Here is a 16,289-nt window from a genome sequence, read left to right on the forward strand (position 1 = left end):
AATATTTAAAATAGGCCTAGGCCTATATTATCAATATCGTATTAGTAATAGTAGATAGACTAGGTAACTAATATAGAAATCATCATAAATAAATAAGTCATATTCCATAATTATTTTCTTTTTTTAACAGATAATAATACATACAGTACTCACAACTGTACAAACTAATGGAATACCAAGTCCAAGTGGATTAAAATTAGGAACCATGTAACTGCTCAATGATGAACGTACTCTGCATGAATTCATTATCATTCAAATAACTAAGATATGAGTATCTAACTGGAAGCCTTCATCATGTACTGTTTACAATGGCTTCTGCCCGTACTTCTGATGCCTTTGCCAAAAACTGGGCTAGGCTTCGTCAATATTGGTTTGCTTCACAGCCACGCAATGTTCATCATTCTCTATCTAACAAGTTTCTTTTTAGAGAGACGCCCTTGCACCATATGTACAATAGTCTTTAGCGTTGCTTTGGGCCTGGTCTGTTATAACTGCTTAGGAAATTGTGTGTTCTTTTGTTGTAATGAAAGTGGTAGCTGTGATGCTATGGAAAGTTTGTAACATTGTCACCAGCCAGCATTTGATGACAATCATGAATATCAACATTATGGTGAAAATAGAAAACATGACGATGATATGAGAAATCCAGTTAAGACACACAAAAACATTATTGCAGAATCATAAGAACCTTTGCATGCAATGTGACAGTTTGGTTATAACGCATTAAAGTATGTCAAGTATAAACTAGTATTCAATGCACAGTTAAAAGCAAAGTTAGTGGGTCACATGATGTCCTAACTAAAAGTTTACCGGGTCACATGATGGCCTAACTAGATTACCGGATCACATGATGGCCTAACTAAAGATTACCGGGTCACATGATGGCCTAACTAGATTATTACCCGGTGACATGATGGCCTAACTAAAAGGTTACCGGGTCACATGATGGCCTAATTAAAAGGTTACCGGGTCACATGATGGCCTAATTAAAAGGTTACCGGGTCACATGATGGCCTAACTAGATTACTGTATTGGGTCACATGAAAGCCTACCATAACCAGGAAACATGAGTTTATTATTAATGGTTGCTTTATGTTATATGCTTTATTATGTTATTTCATATTTTATAGTTGTTCTTTTAGATAAATTTGAAAAAAATATTTTTATTGCTATTATTTATGTTCGACTATTTAGACATTCCATTAGAATAATTAATAATATGGCAATAGTAAAATATACTACAAGTAGTGAATTGATCTAATATGATGGTAATACGATTTAATAGATTAAGAGTTGTTTTGTATTTAGTTAACAAAAATAAGATTTCTTTTGTTAATTTGGCCTAATAATATAGTATTTGCTTATCTACATCATAGTCACTATTGACTATGTCTATACAGGTCTATACATACACTGTTGTGTTTTTACTTTTAGCACAGCAGGTAACTTGTCTCCTCCATTTTCTGATTGTATTATTCATTTTATAATAAAAGATCATGAATTGTATGAGAGTGTGCTTTTATTTTTTGTTTTAATTACAGTATAGTGTTTTATAAGCTATGTATTTTGTATAATATTAATAAGTTCTTCCCAGATATCAAAGATGTGTGCACTACTATCTCTCAACAGAGGGCGTAATCTGTAATGGTTCGCTCTTTTTAACACATGGGGAGCGCCATTTATCGCACGTCACACAACACATGTTGTGTATGCTGTCTGGCCGTTAAAATGACTTCAGAAAAAGACACGTCACTATTTGACGAACATACTTCCAACCTAATTCTTAAACGTTTAAATGCTTATGGTAAATTGATAATTCAGTTATTATGTTTTGATTTCTATTGTTAATTTTTTTAAATATTATCTAATATAGGATAAACAACTGTTTTAGTGTAGGCCCCCTGGTAGTAGGCCTGACTACACTACAGTCTAGCTCGGGTCGGCGGCGGTTCAGAGCAGAGCCAGATTACTTGAATCCGGGATGTTTCGACCCAAAACGTTTTTTATTATTTAGTGGTAAATGTTATAAACAGCATCGACGTTATCATCCAGTAAATTTAAAAGAATGAACTAAGGAACCAACCAATATAATCATCAGAATGTTATCATTTATTTTTAATTTATTAATAAATTAATGAAGTCTAAAAATACAAACAATGCATCATCCTCCCTACCACCAGCATCCATCATGCCATAGTTACTGTAATGATATTTATTTTGCACTTTTTGAAAACATGATATTGAATGGCGGGCATTTAAATAATAATTAGAAAATTTTATATGGTAGATAGTTGACCTCTGAACTGACTGAAATGAATTCACACGCAGAGCAACCAAAATGGTCCTTACCTTCATTTGATTAAATTTATTTATAGGAGATAGTTTACTTGAGGATGATTCCAGCAAAATAATAAGAAAGAAAAATGCAGTTGAAGTGGATAAAAGAAATGAGTCAAAAAAGAGAAAGAAAAAAAGATCAACTACCATGACAACAAATGATAACGATTTATTAACGCAAAAACACAAATTTACTGACTTTGACAAAGAAATTGAGATGTTCAAAGAATCGGAACATTTTAAAAAAGAACACAAGAAGAAGAAGAAAAGAAAGAAGAAACTCAAAACACAAAAAGAAGTAGAAGTGATTGTTTTTAATGACCCATCAAAGAGAAAACATACACAGGTATGATTAAATGTAATGACCCATCAAAGAGAAAACATACACAGGTATGATTAAATGTAATGACCCATCAAAGAGAAAACATACACAGGTATGATTAAATGTAATGACCCATCAAAGAGAAAACATACACAGGTATGATTAAATGTAATCCCATTGTCAATTTAATAAAACTTATTAAGTTGTAGAATTAAAGAAAACACAAATTTCAATAAACATTAAGACGTCTGATGTTAGAATTAACAATAAAATATGTCATTCTCAAGCTCTTAGCTATTCTCAAAAAAAGTTGTTTTGTGTGTGAAATTTACCACTTGCTTGCACTTGCTCATTGAAATCCGGATAAATATTACTTTATAAAAACATTATCTGTGTTAGAACTATTTGCACTTTATTTTAAAAGTTAAGTTTGCTTATTAATTCTGTACACAGGATGAAGACACGGTAGCAATGGACTCGAACACTGGCATCATGAGTTTGAAGAAAGCTAAAATTGACGTTCATCAGTTTGGTCTCAGTGGATTTGATTACGAAGACAAAGAAAAAATGGAATTGCAACGAGCGATCAGGCTTGGTGCTCAGGTAATTAGAAGTTCTTAAGCGCTCTGTCTACACTATTAAACTAGTGTGATGTTCCAAATATGGTAGTGATATGACATCATCATGTCCATATATGGGCACATCACATTTTTCTGTTGTCACATAAAGTTTGATAGTGTAGACAGAGCTTTACACAGTTCTAAAAATTGTTTAAATATCACATGTGCCTGTTTAATGTTTAAAAAGTGCGTATGAAGATCATGTTTTATTTTTTTTTTCTAGGCACCGAAAAAAGAATATATGAATTACAAACAACTAATAGAAACTAGGAAAAAAGAGCGAGAAACTGAAGCTAGTCAAAAAGAGATTGTAAGTATGCTTTGACCTGGAGCTATTGTGATAGGACCCTGGAATCAATGCTTTGCCTTGGTAAATTTACCTTGAATTTTAACCAGTATTTTTTTTTCTCTCGCAGAACCGTAAGCTGGGAATCAAAGTAAGAAAGAATCCAGAGAAAATAGTTTTGAAGTAAGCAACATTTATGACTTGTCTTTAGAATTAATGAGAACTTAATTATTATTTTTTTTATAGTGGAAAACAAATCAAGCTAATATTAACATCTCCTATATTGATACATTTCAGGAACAAAGGATTCTGGGTAGATCCAACTCAACAACGAGGTGTTTACATTGATGGGCAAGTTGGGAAGTTCAGGAGGGGTATGCAGATTGTCTCGAAAAAAGATTTAAAAATCAAATCAAGTAAATCCAAAATGCATAAAAACAGTCATATTAAGTTATAATGTTGTAAAATAAATAATAAATACAAATATATGCTATACAAGTTTTATTTTGTAAATGGTTTGTTTTTCTATTCTACAAAATTCTTATAAAAAGTACTGTATCATTTTGTTTTATTCTTCATTCCTTGTTAATTGCACAGTTTAATAAAAAAAAATAGGAATGAATATTAAATAAGAATCCTCAATAATTTGTCATACAATCATTTACTTCAGAGTAGGGCAAAACATTGACCAATTATAATCAAGGTGGTTTCTTAATTTACATATTTCAAAATAATATAAAAAGGTTTTTAAACAGGAAGTGAATTCAAAACTGACACTGACACTTCAAATATGTTGATAAAACAACTCTTTAAACATTTAAAAAGTTACCAGAAAACATTCAAACATTGATCAAAAGTTCTTTAAAATGTTAATTTTTAACAATATATTGGTTGTGGTACTACAGCATACAGTTTCTTAATTGTACTTAACAAAGTATCAAGGCTTATAATTAAGAGAGTGAAAATTGGAGTTGTTTAAGTAAAATTTGTGCCTCAGTAGTTAATATGAGCTACACAGTTGATAATAATTGACCCTGCAGTATCTAGTCCATCACTTGTATCTGGACTCATTTGTTGTTAGCAGAATAATGTTCTGTCGCCTTGTTGTTATATAGACATCTATCTCTGCATTAGAACAACCATTCCCTAACTTGTTTTAAACCAACTGCCTGAAAACCAGGAGGGTGCCACACCATCTACGTTTCGCAGCACCGATACCTCTGGTTTCATTAGACCGCATTTTCACATCATAGTCTCAATCTCTGATTTCAGGTGCATAACAAATTAACCATCAACAATAACATAATAGTTAAGATGTGAACATGTAGTATAGAAGCTGTTGAGAGTGGGTAGAAAAAATCATTGGGCAGTTCCACTTTCCACGGGGGTATTTCAGCAAGGACAGCGTCTGGATAGGTTGAAACGTCAAGGAATGCTACCGAACTAGCTATCTCGTACTTCTGTCTTAGATTCTCAGTTCCAGCCTGGCAGTACGGTCCTACACACTGCAAACAAAAATTACAAGTTCTGCTTATATCCTTTTTACTCTTATAAATCAATAAATAAGACGGTATTACACGGAGTACAATTTCACTCTCATGTACTGTAGATAGACATGGAAATCGACCATTTTAGTTCACAATGATTTTGCTTCTTACCTGGTATGTAAGTTTACCCGGAATGAATGTGTACTTAACTCCAACAATTTTAGCTTGTGGATTAGCCAATGAACCAATATTAGCATACAGAATCTCAATGCTTAAAGACAGAATGACATTATCACATTGTCCTGCCACGATGCTCTAGAAAATGAAGGAAGTTTACAGTAAAAAGTCAAACTTGATTGTGACTTAATTCACTAATTTCAAAGATCAAAACATCAAATACACTACTCAAAATAAAAGCTACTAGTGTATTTCTGATACCAATAATGGTAAAAGCTATAGGTATTTGACTAAGTAATAACCTTAACATAATTCAACCAATCAAGACAAGGGTGGATGATGATCCATTGCGTCATGATTGGTCAATTTACTTGCATTAAAAATGAACTTCTTACTGTGGGTTCAGCAACCGGTTCTTGGATAATAACTGGAACCCAATCTCCTACAATTCCCACATCAGAATTGCCAAACATTGCAACATACATAGATTGTGGCATTTCACCTGCAAGTGCTTGCTTTGCTATGGCATTTATTGCAGTACAAGCCTCAGTGACATCAGAGAACGATACACTGAAATAGAAAATGGTAAAAAGATAGTTGCCTTGCCTCACTGACATCTGAGAACGATAACACTGGGAATAGTCAACAGATAGTACAGTTAGTAATGTTTAATTCAACCATTTATCCTTAAAATGGTTGGCAAAGGGGTGACAAGAACACTCAAGTACAATTACATAAGTACGAAATAAAACGTAATTACTACGTTTCCAAATGAAATTATTTGAGAATTTAGAAAGAACCTAACCTTATAAGGCAACCTGATCGAATATCCTCTCCAAAGACAACCGGTATTCTCGAGTCTGGATCTGAAGAGCAAGTTCCACTTGCTGTAGCGGTCACCACTGTCATACGATTATAGCGGTCTTCACTTAATGATATTGCATATGTAATTAATGTTAGTTAAAGACAAATTATAAAAAAAAGTAAAATCCTTTGGGACACCCTATTCAGGGACACTTGTCCACAGTCCTAAAAAGAAAACTTCAAATATTATTGACAATTAAATGTTATCTAAAACCAAAAAAGTCAAATTTAAAATTCATTATTCAACTTGGATGGCAAATTAAATTTCAATCAAATTTTATGCTTAACTGTTTGATTTTGATGCATTGTTTCTCCTGGATGTAGTTGTTGCTGCTTGCATAACTATACTTTTATTCAGAACCCAACACAATTTACCCTTAATACTGTAGGAGTGTGTCCCCTGAAATGGTGTTGGCGTTACATACTGTATGTATAATGAAACTGAATACATTTTAAAGTAAAGGATATTTGACGTAGACCTCCTCGGTACCCTCATCTACACTTTCTTCATACGATGTAAGATTACCAGCAATAAGTGGTTCACCAATCACGTACCCGGGGTTACCACTCCTAGCAAACACATCCTCTTCATCAAACTGAAAGATAAGTATTTATTAGTATTTTATATTCACCTTCCTTGCCTTCCCCAAATAACTTATTTTATTTCAAGAATTATGAAACAATTTACTAAAACAAATGATAACTTTTTAAAGCAAGAAATTACATTTTGTTTAAATCGGTAATCAGATTTTACAAATAACTTTTTTTTAAATATTTTAATGACTGGTTAATAAACAGAAATATTGGTTTAGTAAACTAAGCTTATATGGCATGCAAACCAAAGAAGAACGAACATAAAATATTGATTCAGTAAACATACCTTCACAAAGCTTGTTGAGAACTTTTGTAAAAGTGGAAAACTTTCAGCATTCACAGTTGATAAAACAAACAACACTTCAGCATCAACTATACCATCAGTGGCATTATGGGTAATGGTATAAAGAACTTCTGTCACGACGTTGCTACAAGTCTCTGTAACATTGTTGTATGTCGGCGTTTGAAAAGATGAAATATTACAGGAAGTGCGTATATCAAGAAGATTCTCGCAAAATGATGGCTGCGCCAATCGAATCGGAACAAACTCTTCTCCGGAGTACAAACTTGGAGTCGTACTTGGTGTCTGCGTCGATGCGTTAACCTTGGGAGCGTCTGTTGTCACAGGGAAAACTGTTGTCAAATTATAATCTGTTACATTTACAAACATATCTCGAATATAGGCTGGTACCTAAAATCAAAATATAACACAAAAGCAAATTAAGTTTGTCCTGAAATGGATTCCTTATTTCAGCAGGAAAAGTTTTTTCAAAAAATGTACAACTGACCAATGAAAAGTTTAAAAGAAATTTACAACTGACCAATGAAAAGAAATAAAACAAACTTTTTTTAGTGAATATAAATAATTGCTCTATAAATTCCTTAGCAAGCAAAAAGATATAAAAAACAAACGACTTACAGCGACAATCTTAATTTCATTGTAGTACGAGTAACTCGACAAAGAGGGCAGTGTTTGGCATTCTGTCGCAAGGTCGGTAACCGTACGAACGCACTCTGTGTTTTCATCAACTAAGTATCCTGTTGAAACAAACAGGGTGTTGTACAGATTTCTTTGAATGAATAAATTTACCTTGAATGATTATCGTACATTGAATATGATATAATGTTACTTACTGGCAGGGTTGTTATCAGTACAAGCATTGGTGACAAGCAAAGCTGGTAGACCAAGGTACCCCAGAGCAATTCCTTTAACTCCCTCAAATAACGTGTAGATTTTATCACCATACTTTAACAATAAAAAAAATATCCATTCATAAACATTCATAATATAATACAGGAGTCTAATGTATAGTATGAAAAGTCCTATTAAATAATCACTGAGGCGTGCTATTTCTTATGCTTCAGAGGGTACAGTAAAGTACAGTACAAATATTAAATATAAATTATGATATTATAATACATGACAAGTTTCAAGTTTTCTGTTGATTGTAATGCTCAGCACTTAGATACGCCCTGTATTTTTTGCTATATAAATTGAACATTATTATTATTTCCATACTGTATGAATCCCAAAGTAGCTGAATGTATTGCCCATGGCAATAAAACTTTGGCTAGCCTGGGTAAAAATAATCTTGCTATTGAGCTTGAGATTGGACGGCAAGAATATTAACCACCAAGCTACTATACCACATTGGTTTCAAGGAAGACTTACCCTATAGTAATCACAAGGAAGACTTACCTTATAGTAATCACCAAATGTTTCATTAGTTTCTGATTGTTTAGCAAAGTTATAAGATCCATATTCTGTAACAAGTTCATCAAAAGTGTCAATACTGTCCACTGTATCTGGAACTGTGTAATAATTACGATCTTCATCTGAAGAAACAAAACATAATTCAAGTAGTTGAGAATTAAAACAGGAACAATGTATATTAAAGCTATAATATGGGCACAGCTCTGGTAGTGGTAGAACAAGAAGATGGATGTCCAGTGTACACATTTGGATTGTGTGCACTTTTCATGCAAACTTCCATTATTTCTATCTATCTATCTATCAAAGTTACAAATATGTTCAAATAGTGTACAATATTGTGTGTATTTTGTTGTGATGCTCTTTTTAAAATGTTGTGATACCAGACAACTAAATAATAAATACTGAGCACTATAATAAATCATTCATTCATTCTTACTGCAGTTAGATTCTACAATAAGAAAAGATAATGCTGTGCAATATGATTCTGATTTTATTTATTTGTTTTTTACCATATTTTAGATTTGTTTATTATTGTTGTGATTGCGCTTGCCTTGTATACTTTTTAAACGTTTTTTAAGAAATTGTATTACCACAAATGAATTTGAAATAATACAATTGTATTGTATTGTATGATTCTTACAGTTATCTGTATAAATACAGAATAGGCCGCCAACAGTCTCTGTTGTTACTTCGTCATTGTTGATGTTGTAAATTGTTTCTTTTGAGAAACAGACTCTATCTTCATTGCTAAAAATTATAAAGAGAAATTTTAAAGAATAGTAAGAATGTGAAAAAGATATTATTTGTGAAAAATGTTATATAATTTCATTTGCAGGACTTTTTGAGGGCGCTACTCAAATTACAATACACAAAATTAGACACCATTGGGCTGGCTCAAAAGCTCTGGTCAGGCAGATCCATGCTTCACCTTTGACCGCTAAAATAAAATTACTTTTTTGACATCTACTTTTTACAGACTAAATCATATTAATACCATATATTAAAAATATTATGTTAGCGCTCCTTCGTTAAAAAAATCCTAGATCCGTCCCTGGGACTGGAAAAGTTTGGTTTTCAGATTTTTCATTCTCAAAGGGAATCTAAGTGACTGATGGAATTTTATATTTTTAACCATGTTATATAGAATCATGTGAAAATGGTCTTTTACCTTAAATCTTGATTGTTACAGAAACTGAAGGTAGAGATATCATCAGCAGAACAATCTGAATCACAACAACAATTCACATCGCAAGCATTGCCAGTCAAATCACAAGTACATGGCCCAATATCTACAGAATCAAAACAGATATTAAATATATAATGGCCAGTAACAATAAAAATAAAACTATTTTTCATTAATAATATTAAACAAGAAATATTTCTTACAAAAAACGCTGCTCGACATTTTAAAATTAATCGTTGTTCTTTCTTCAGATATATATTTATGATTAATTATTTGCAAAAATATGGTCAATTTTTAACTTTAATGTGCTGTGTGTGTGTGACCTCAACCTGTTGCCATGCAACTGAATACCCTCCAGAGACAACATGACTTCACGGCCGCGTACAAGTGAGAAAATTCTTCCCAGTCTGTTGATTCGCGTCAACCAATCAAAGGGCGAGAATCTAAAATCGTTCAACCGTGAGCGCTCATAGACTCTCTTTTCACAGACATTTTTTGGGTCCAGCAGCTAGGATCTATAAATTATAGTTGAGTTTACAAAGTCGCAAAACTGTCGGCCTTAGATACTATAACTGCTGCTTGCTTTAGCTTCTGAATGAGTAGTCCTCATGGGACGTGGCTGGCTAGAGAGCAGCAGCGTGACAGTGAAAATACAAAGATTAAGAATATAATATAACATTGATCATTAGCCTTATAGGTGCTCAAGGCAATAATAATAGTAATTACTAACCCGTATTTGCTTGTATTGTACTGTATTCTATAGACATTTCTTCAGGCCTAGTAGGTGTTGTCTGTTGTTGTGGGTCGACGGGCTCCGGGACCGAGGTCGTTTCTCCGCCAGCAGTATCGGTCGTTGGCTCATCGGTGGTTGGCTGGTCACTCGTCATGCTAGGCTCAACTGTCGTAATATTGGGATTATCGGTACTATTTGTAGTTGAATTCATGTTCTGACTATTTACTAACAAAATAAACGTACATCCTAGGCTTATTACCAATAAAAGTAATTCAGGTATGCCTAGGTTTTGCTTCGCCATAGCGACGCACTTTTCCCACAAAAAAGAAAAATGTTTGTAAACAACCGATAGAGATTGAATTGAGAGAGGTATATTCAGAACGTCATTCTGACGACTGGAGCATTCTCTACTTCTCTACGGAGCGCCATTTATGCCTTTATTAACTTCAGAAATAGAAATAGTACTACGGTAAGCGTAAGTAGATCAGCTATCTTCCTATTCTTTATAATAGAAAATAATTAAGGTAATGAATTATTCATGATTTCTGCCAACGTTCGTCCTGGAAAAAAAAAATACGCCTACGGTAACTGGTCCAGTGGATCAAATTTGGCACCGGTGGAGCACAGTGATATAAAATAGAAATAAGTCACTAATTTAAATATATTTTCGTATGTTAATAACACTGTGCTCAAGTGGACCCAATTTGGCACAAGGAGAGCACAGTGATATAAAATAGAAATAAAATCACTAAAATGTTATATCTCATTCGTATGTTAATACACTGTGCTCAAGTGGACCCAATTTGGCGCCAGTGGAGCACAGCGATATAACAGAAATAAAGTCACTAAATGTTAATATCTTTTCGTATATAACTATTTTTTTTGTAGTTTTTTTTAAGTCGCCTCCATGTATAAACATTTAGCACTACAAACACTACTGATTTCAATATGGTACTATATAAAAGAATCATTACAAAATATGATTTATAATTTTTCTTTCGGTAATAAAAAAAAGTGAAATAGATTGAATCATGGTTTTGGTATTTGCCTCTTATATATACAAATATATTTTATAAAAAAATAATATATGACGTATAAATGCATACACATTATGTTGACCATATTCTAGAAAATAATGTAGCGCTTATTAAATAATATAAAATTATACTTTAAAGATGTATTATCCCCCAAAGACATGAACAATGAAAATTACTAAAATCAAACTTTCCGTAGAAAGAAAAACTCCAAAACAATGTTTTCACCTATAAAAAGACAAAATAAACGGTTAAATTCAACCAATTTGACTATTTTTGCTTTAAATGTTTTCAGGTAAATTTTTTTTTTCCGAGTATTAAAAAAATTTTTTTTTTCCGGGAGACAATATATCTTTAAATAATACGGTACTTTAACTTCAATCTTTAGATTCGATTGTGAACGGTATATGTAATATGATGCATTTATTTGTAAATGTGTTCTTTCATATTAATTGGTCTGGTTTTATTATATATTAACCCACCATATTATATTATGTTTTTTATTCACTAATGTGTACAATGACTGTAGCCAAATGATGTATATAGTATTGGTGCTCTTTCTTTGGCTACGGTACCCTAGGGGGAAAAGAGCGTTTTAGACCAGTCACAAACACCTATACACAAGGTTGTGGTAGGCGTAAGTTGATTGATGGAATGTTTGTGAATATTTATTACGTTTAATCATGTGACACGTCATCATAACGAGGCGGTCATTATAATGTGTGCGCATTGTCCTCGTTCGTTTAAAAGGTGCGGACATTGACTATGTAGGCCAATAGAATGTGGATATCCGTAAGTTGATTGGTGGAATGTTTGTGAATATTTGAAGACGTTTGTCATGTGACACGTCTTCATAACGAGGCTATCATTCATAGGCGTATACGTACGCAGTGACGGTGTGCGTTTATACACATCAACAAGTGTATACGTACGGACATTGAATGTGTACACGTGAGAATGTGTGTATACGCTTAAACCTACTACATACAGAAAATGTGTAATATATTATATTATACAATTATTACAGGTTTCAGGTGATGTATTATTTCTTAGAATGACTTCCAAGGAATTGTAATAAAAGTTTTTACGAGATAATAAAAGAAGAGAATTAATGAATTATTATTTTTAAAGTATTGTTACATCGATTAAGCATATTTGAATACCTACCTTACATGTTCGACAATACAGTGTCACATATCTCTCTTTAAAAAAAAAAAAATATTCATAAAAAAAAAATATTCGTTGAGGTGGTTCGAACCCCAGCCGATAGCACTCAAACCTGAGCATTACCCGTTACGCCACCAAGTACATGAATGACAAGCTGATAATAGTCTATTTATACGTGTATTACGTAATTCATCATTACGTCATAAATATCCTATTAATCTTGCTAAAACCAAAATGATCAGTTAGCTCAGTCGTCTGAGCGTCGTGTTAACAACACGTATGTCGTGGGTTCGATTCCCACGCTGGTCGGTGGAATAGAGTTAAAGGCATGCGGCCACTGTGTTTGGGGTTCACAGATCATACGTCCCCCTTTCCACCACACATCATGAGGCGACAACATCAATGCATCTGGTGATGTGGTGGGAACGACCCCAAAAGGCTGTGGCAGGGCCTTAGTGCTGAGGCAGGGAGAGCACATTTACCATCTTTTTTTTTTGGCTCTCGCAAACTGCTTCGGTGGTTTAAATTTTATGTTTAGCGCCCTCAATTTATTTTAATATAAAAAAAAGGGATTTAATTCTCTTCGTTACGTGTTTAGAAGAGAATTAATTTTATCTCATCGTAGCTTGGTATGCCGTGCGTTTGTTATGCAAATGAGTGTGCACATGTGCTGTGGGAAAGATGGTATTGTTAGTCATTCGCGATCAACACACAACACTGTTCAATTTTTATTTGTTAATCTTTTACATTAGAATTATAATTCTACCGTTATCTACCAATATCCGTTTCATGCAAGATATTGTATTGTAGGCCTACTAATATGTTGTGAATAAAAGTTTATGGTAGAATAAATAAATAAATATGTTTTAAGCAGATCTTCGAAATTGAAGCATATGAAGTCAAGTTTTTTAAAACCCAACCTAAAATTGGCATCTGGATAGTTGAAATTTAACATTATAATTATCAAAGGTGATAATTGTAATTGTTTTCTAAATTATAGAAATATTAAAATTAGTAAGTAGGCTTTTGTGTGCCAACTCTGTTTATATTTCATAATTTTGTTTTGTTGAATTACCGTGACGGCCGCGTGCATTGCATGTCTCACACTTGGGAAACAATCACCATTGTATGGCTGGTCCTGAAGACTTTTATATTTCGTTTCATTTCCGGGGACTAAGCTTTCATCCTTAGCTCTGCCCCAACCATGGTGAGCTTAACTGGAGACTTAATGTTTAATTTCATATTTCAATAAATATTTTTTTCAAAATTGTCTTTGCTCAGCCCCAATCATGGTGGGGTAGTGAAGACTCTTATATATCATGTTTCAAAATACTATAGGTGTCATTTCTGAGGACCTATTTTAAACAGTTTGGTAAGCCATGCGTTGTTATGCAAATGAGTTTGTGCAGGTGTAATGCGGAAGATGGTATTGTTAGTCCTACGCGGTGAACACGCCACAAAATTAAATTTAAAAGTTAAATTTTTATTTTGTTAATCTTTATTAGAAATTCAAATCATGTAAAGATACAATTTTCCGGGCGGGAATCTAGAAACTCTCCTCCTTTAGTTTACAAAAGTAATCTTGAAAAGAACCCCATGTGGAAAATAAGCTTATCCGTTGAAAAGAAGCCACCGTACCCAAGAGTAATAAAAAATGAGGAACATTCGGGGTGTATATGGTCTCTATTTAATGGAAAAATGAATGCCATACACTTTTGTTTATGATTTAAGGTCCACTTGCCTAGGCCTGACATTTTCAACCCTCCAAATATCTCTCTTTAAAAAAAAACCAATATTCATAAAAAAATATCCGTGAGGTTCGAACCCGGGCCAGGTGATACCCAGAATAAACATGTTTTAAACAGATAGTTTGTCTCCGATGGTTTTTGTATGGGGTTAATGGATAGGGAAATAAGATCAAATATAGAACATTTGCAAAGATGCCGATTTTTTTCAATTTCGAAGCTTAGACTAATTCCGCCGCCGGGCTAGGCCTTAGGCATATACGAAGTCGTTTTAAAGTAGAAAACCCCACCTAAAATGTTGAAGTCGCATCTGGCTGGATAGTTGAAATTTTAAAATTATCATAATTATCATAGGTGACTATGTATAGTAATAAGTATAAGTAAGTGCATTTCTGGGCTCTATTTTCATTGCTCTGCCTCAACCATGGATGGGCTAGTACTGGAAACTTAATATTTAATTTTATATTTCAATGAATAGGTGCACTTTCCGGGGACAAGCTGATATAATATTGTCCTGGTGAGTCTTCATAGTTTGTTTCATTCAAATCATGTAACGCCATTTTTTTCGGGCGGGAACCTACTGTATACAGCTCTTTTTTTCAAAATTGTCTTTGCTCAGCCCCAAGCATGGTGGGGTACTGAAGATTCTTATGCATGTTGTTTGAAAACATAATAGATGTCATTTTCGGGTACCTTGTAGCTCTATTTTAAACAGTTTGGTATGTGCGTGCGTTGTTATGCAAATGAGTCTGTGCAGGTGTATTATGGTGAAGATGGTATGTTAGTCATTCGCGGTCAACACGCCACACTGTTAAATTTTGATGCTATTATTATTTACATTAGAAGATTTTTAAAATCATGTAAATAAAATATTTTCCGGGCGGAAAGCTAGCAGTTCCCCTCGTTTAGTTTGCAAAAGTAATCTCGAAAAGAACTCCATGTGGAAAAGAAGCCCACACAAGAGTACTAAAAATGAAGGAGCACATGGGCTTCTTTTCGAGGTTTTATGGCAGTCTATTTAATGAAATGAATGCCATGCAACTTTGTTTCTGATTTTAAAAAGGTCCACTTCCATTCCATTTACAATCCTCAAAATATCTCTCTTTCAAAATAAAAGAAAAACAATATTCATTATTTTCCATTTTAAAAAAAATCCACTTGCGCCAAATTGGGTCCACTTCAGCACAGTGTATTAACATACGAAAGGATTGAAACTTGAGTGACTTTATTTCTATTTTATATCACTGCTCCCCTGGTACCAAATTGTGTCCACTTGAGCACAGTGTTTTATACGAAAAGATATTAAAATTCAGTGACTTTATTTCTATTTTATATCACTGTGCTCCACTGGGGCCAAATTGGGTCCACTTGAGCACATTGTATTAACATACGAAAAGATATTAAAATTTAGTGACTTTATTTCTATTTTATTTTTTTATTAAACCTTATTTTGTGAGGGTGACCCTAAACAGCATATGCAGACAGTCAAAAAAATATATGGAAAAAGAAAAACGGATAAACTATGTTAAAAAAATATAAAAATATATAATATATATGTACTTAAATACAAAAATATAGCCTACAATACTATTATACAAAACGTTGAGTTTTTTCTTTTGGGATTAAATATTTTTTTAGAGCAGACTTAAAATTATTTATTGTTACCGCATTTCTTAGTTTGGTGGGTAGCAAATTTAGGTATATTGGTGCTCTAGAGATGAAGCTGTTCTTAAAAGTTTAAGTTTTAGGGAAAGGGACGACAAATTTCCTCTCACTGACAGGCAGCCCAGTTGTAGATGCATGCTAACCAAAAAACTACAGCAATAGTCAATGTGTGGGAGGATTATAGTGTTATAGAGGAGTATGGATGTGTGTTTATTAATGAAATGACCGAGCACGCGATAAGATGGAGATGGACAAGCCCAGTTTGGAACGGAGTTTATTTACATGAAAAGAAAAAGATAAATTTGAATCAATGTGAATGCCAAGATGTTTCTGTTTGCCAGTTTGTGATATGAGTATATAC

General features: G+C 33.3%; 2 protein-coding genes and 1 long non-coding RNA gene across 3 annotated transcripts; 2 read left to right on the forward strand and 1 right to left on the reverse strand.

The window, feature by feature from the left end:
• Positions 1 to 558: 558 nt before the first annotated feature.
• Positions 559 to 1,506, forward strand: LOC144854161 (uncharacterized). Its single transcript, XR_013614519.1, has 2 exons — positions 559 to 929; positions 994 to 1,506. It is a non-coding gene; the product is annotated as an uncharacterized LOC144854161 (long non-coding RNA).
• Positions 1,507 to 1,673: 167 nt separating this feature from the next.
• On the forward strand, positions 1,674 to 4,069 carry LOC144854104 (40S small subunit processome assembly factor 1-like). Its single transcript, XM_078711989.1, has 6 exons — positions 1,674 to 1,804; positions 2,376 to 2,683; positions 3,113 to 3,262; positions 3,503 to 3,589; positions 3,696 to 3,748; positions 3,863 to 4,069. Exons 1-6 carry the CDS (start codon positions 1,729 to 1,731, stop codon positions 4,020 to 4,022), a joined length of 834 nt encoding a protein of 277 aa, XP_078568115.1. The 5' UTR covers positions 1,674 to 1,728; the 3' UTR covers positions 4,023 to 4,069.
• A 219-nt stretch (positions 4,070 to 4,288) lies between these two features.
• On the reverse strand, positions 4,289 to 10,655 carry LOC144854103 (tectonic-1-like). The gene is made up of 12 exons (XM_078711988.1): positions 10,315 to 10,655; positions 9,570 to 9,690; positions 9,042 to 9,148; positions 8,387 to 8,523; positions 7,822 to 7,933; positions 7,607 to 7,725; positions 6,974 to 7,378; positions 6,571 to 6,689; positions 6,035 to 6,184; positions 5,625 to 5,799; positions 5,224 to 5,367; positions 4,289 to 5,070 (listed from the first exon to the last, which is right to left on the reverse strand). Exons 1-12 carry the CDS (start codon positions 10,616 to 10,618, stop codon positions 4,834 to 4,836), a joined length of 2,130 nt encoding a protein of 709 aa, XP_078568114.1. The 5' UTR covers positions 10,619 to 10,655; the 3' UTR covers positions 4,289 to 4,833.
• Between the last annotated feature and the right edge of the window lie 5,634 nt (positions 10,656 to 16,289).

The sequence above is a fragment of the Antedon bifida genome, chromosome 10, assembly GCF_963402885.1.
Source record: "Antedon bifida chromosome 10, ecAntBifi1.1, whole genome shotgun sequence".
Classification (NCBI taxonomy): domain Eukaryota; kingdom Metazoa; phylum Echinodermata; class Crinoidea; order Comatulida; family Antedonidae; genus Antedon; species Antedon bifida.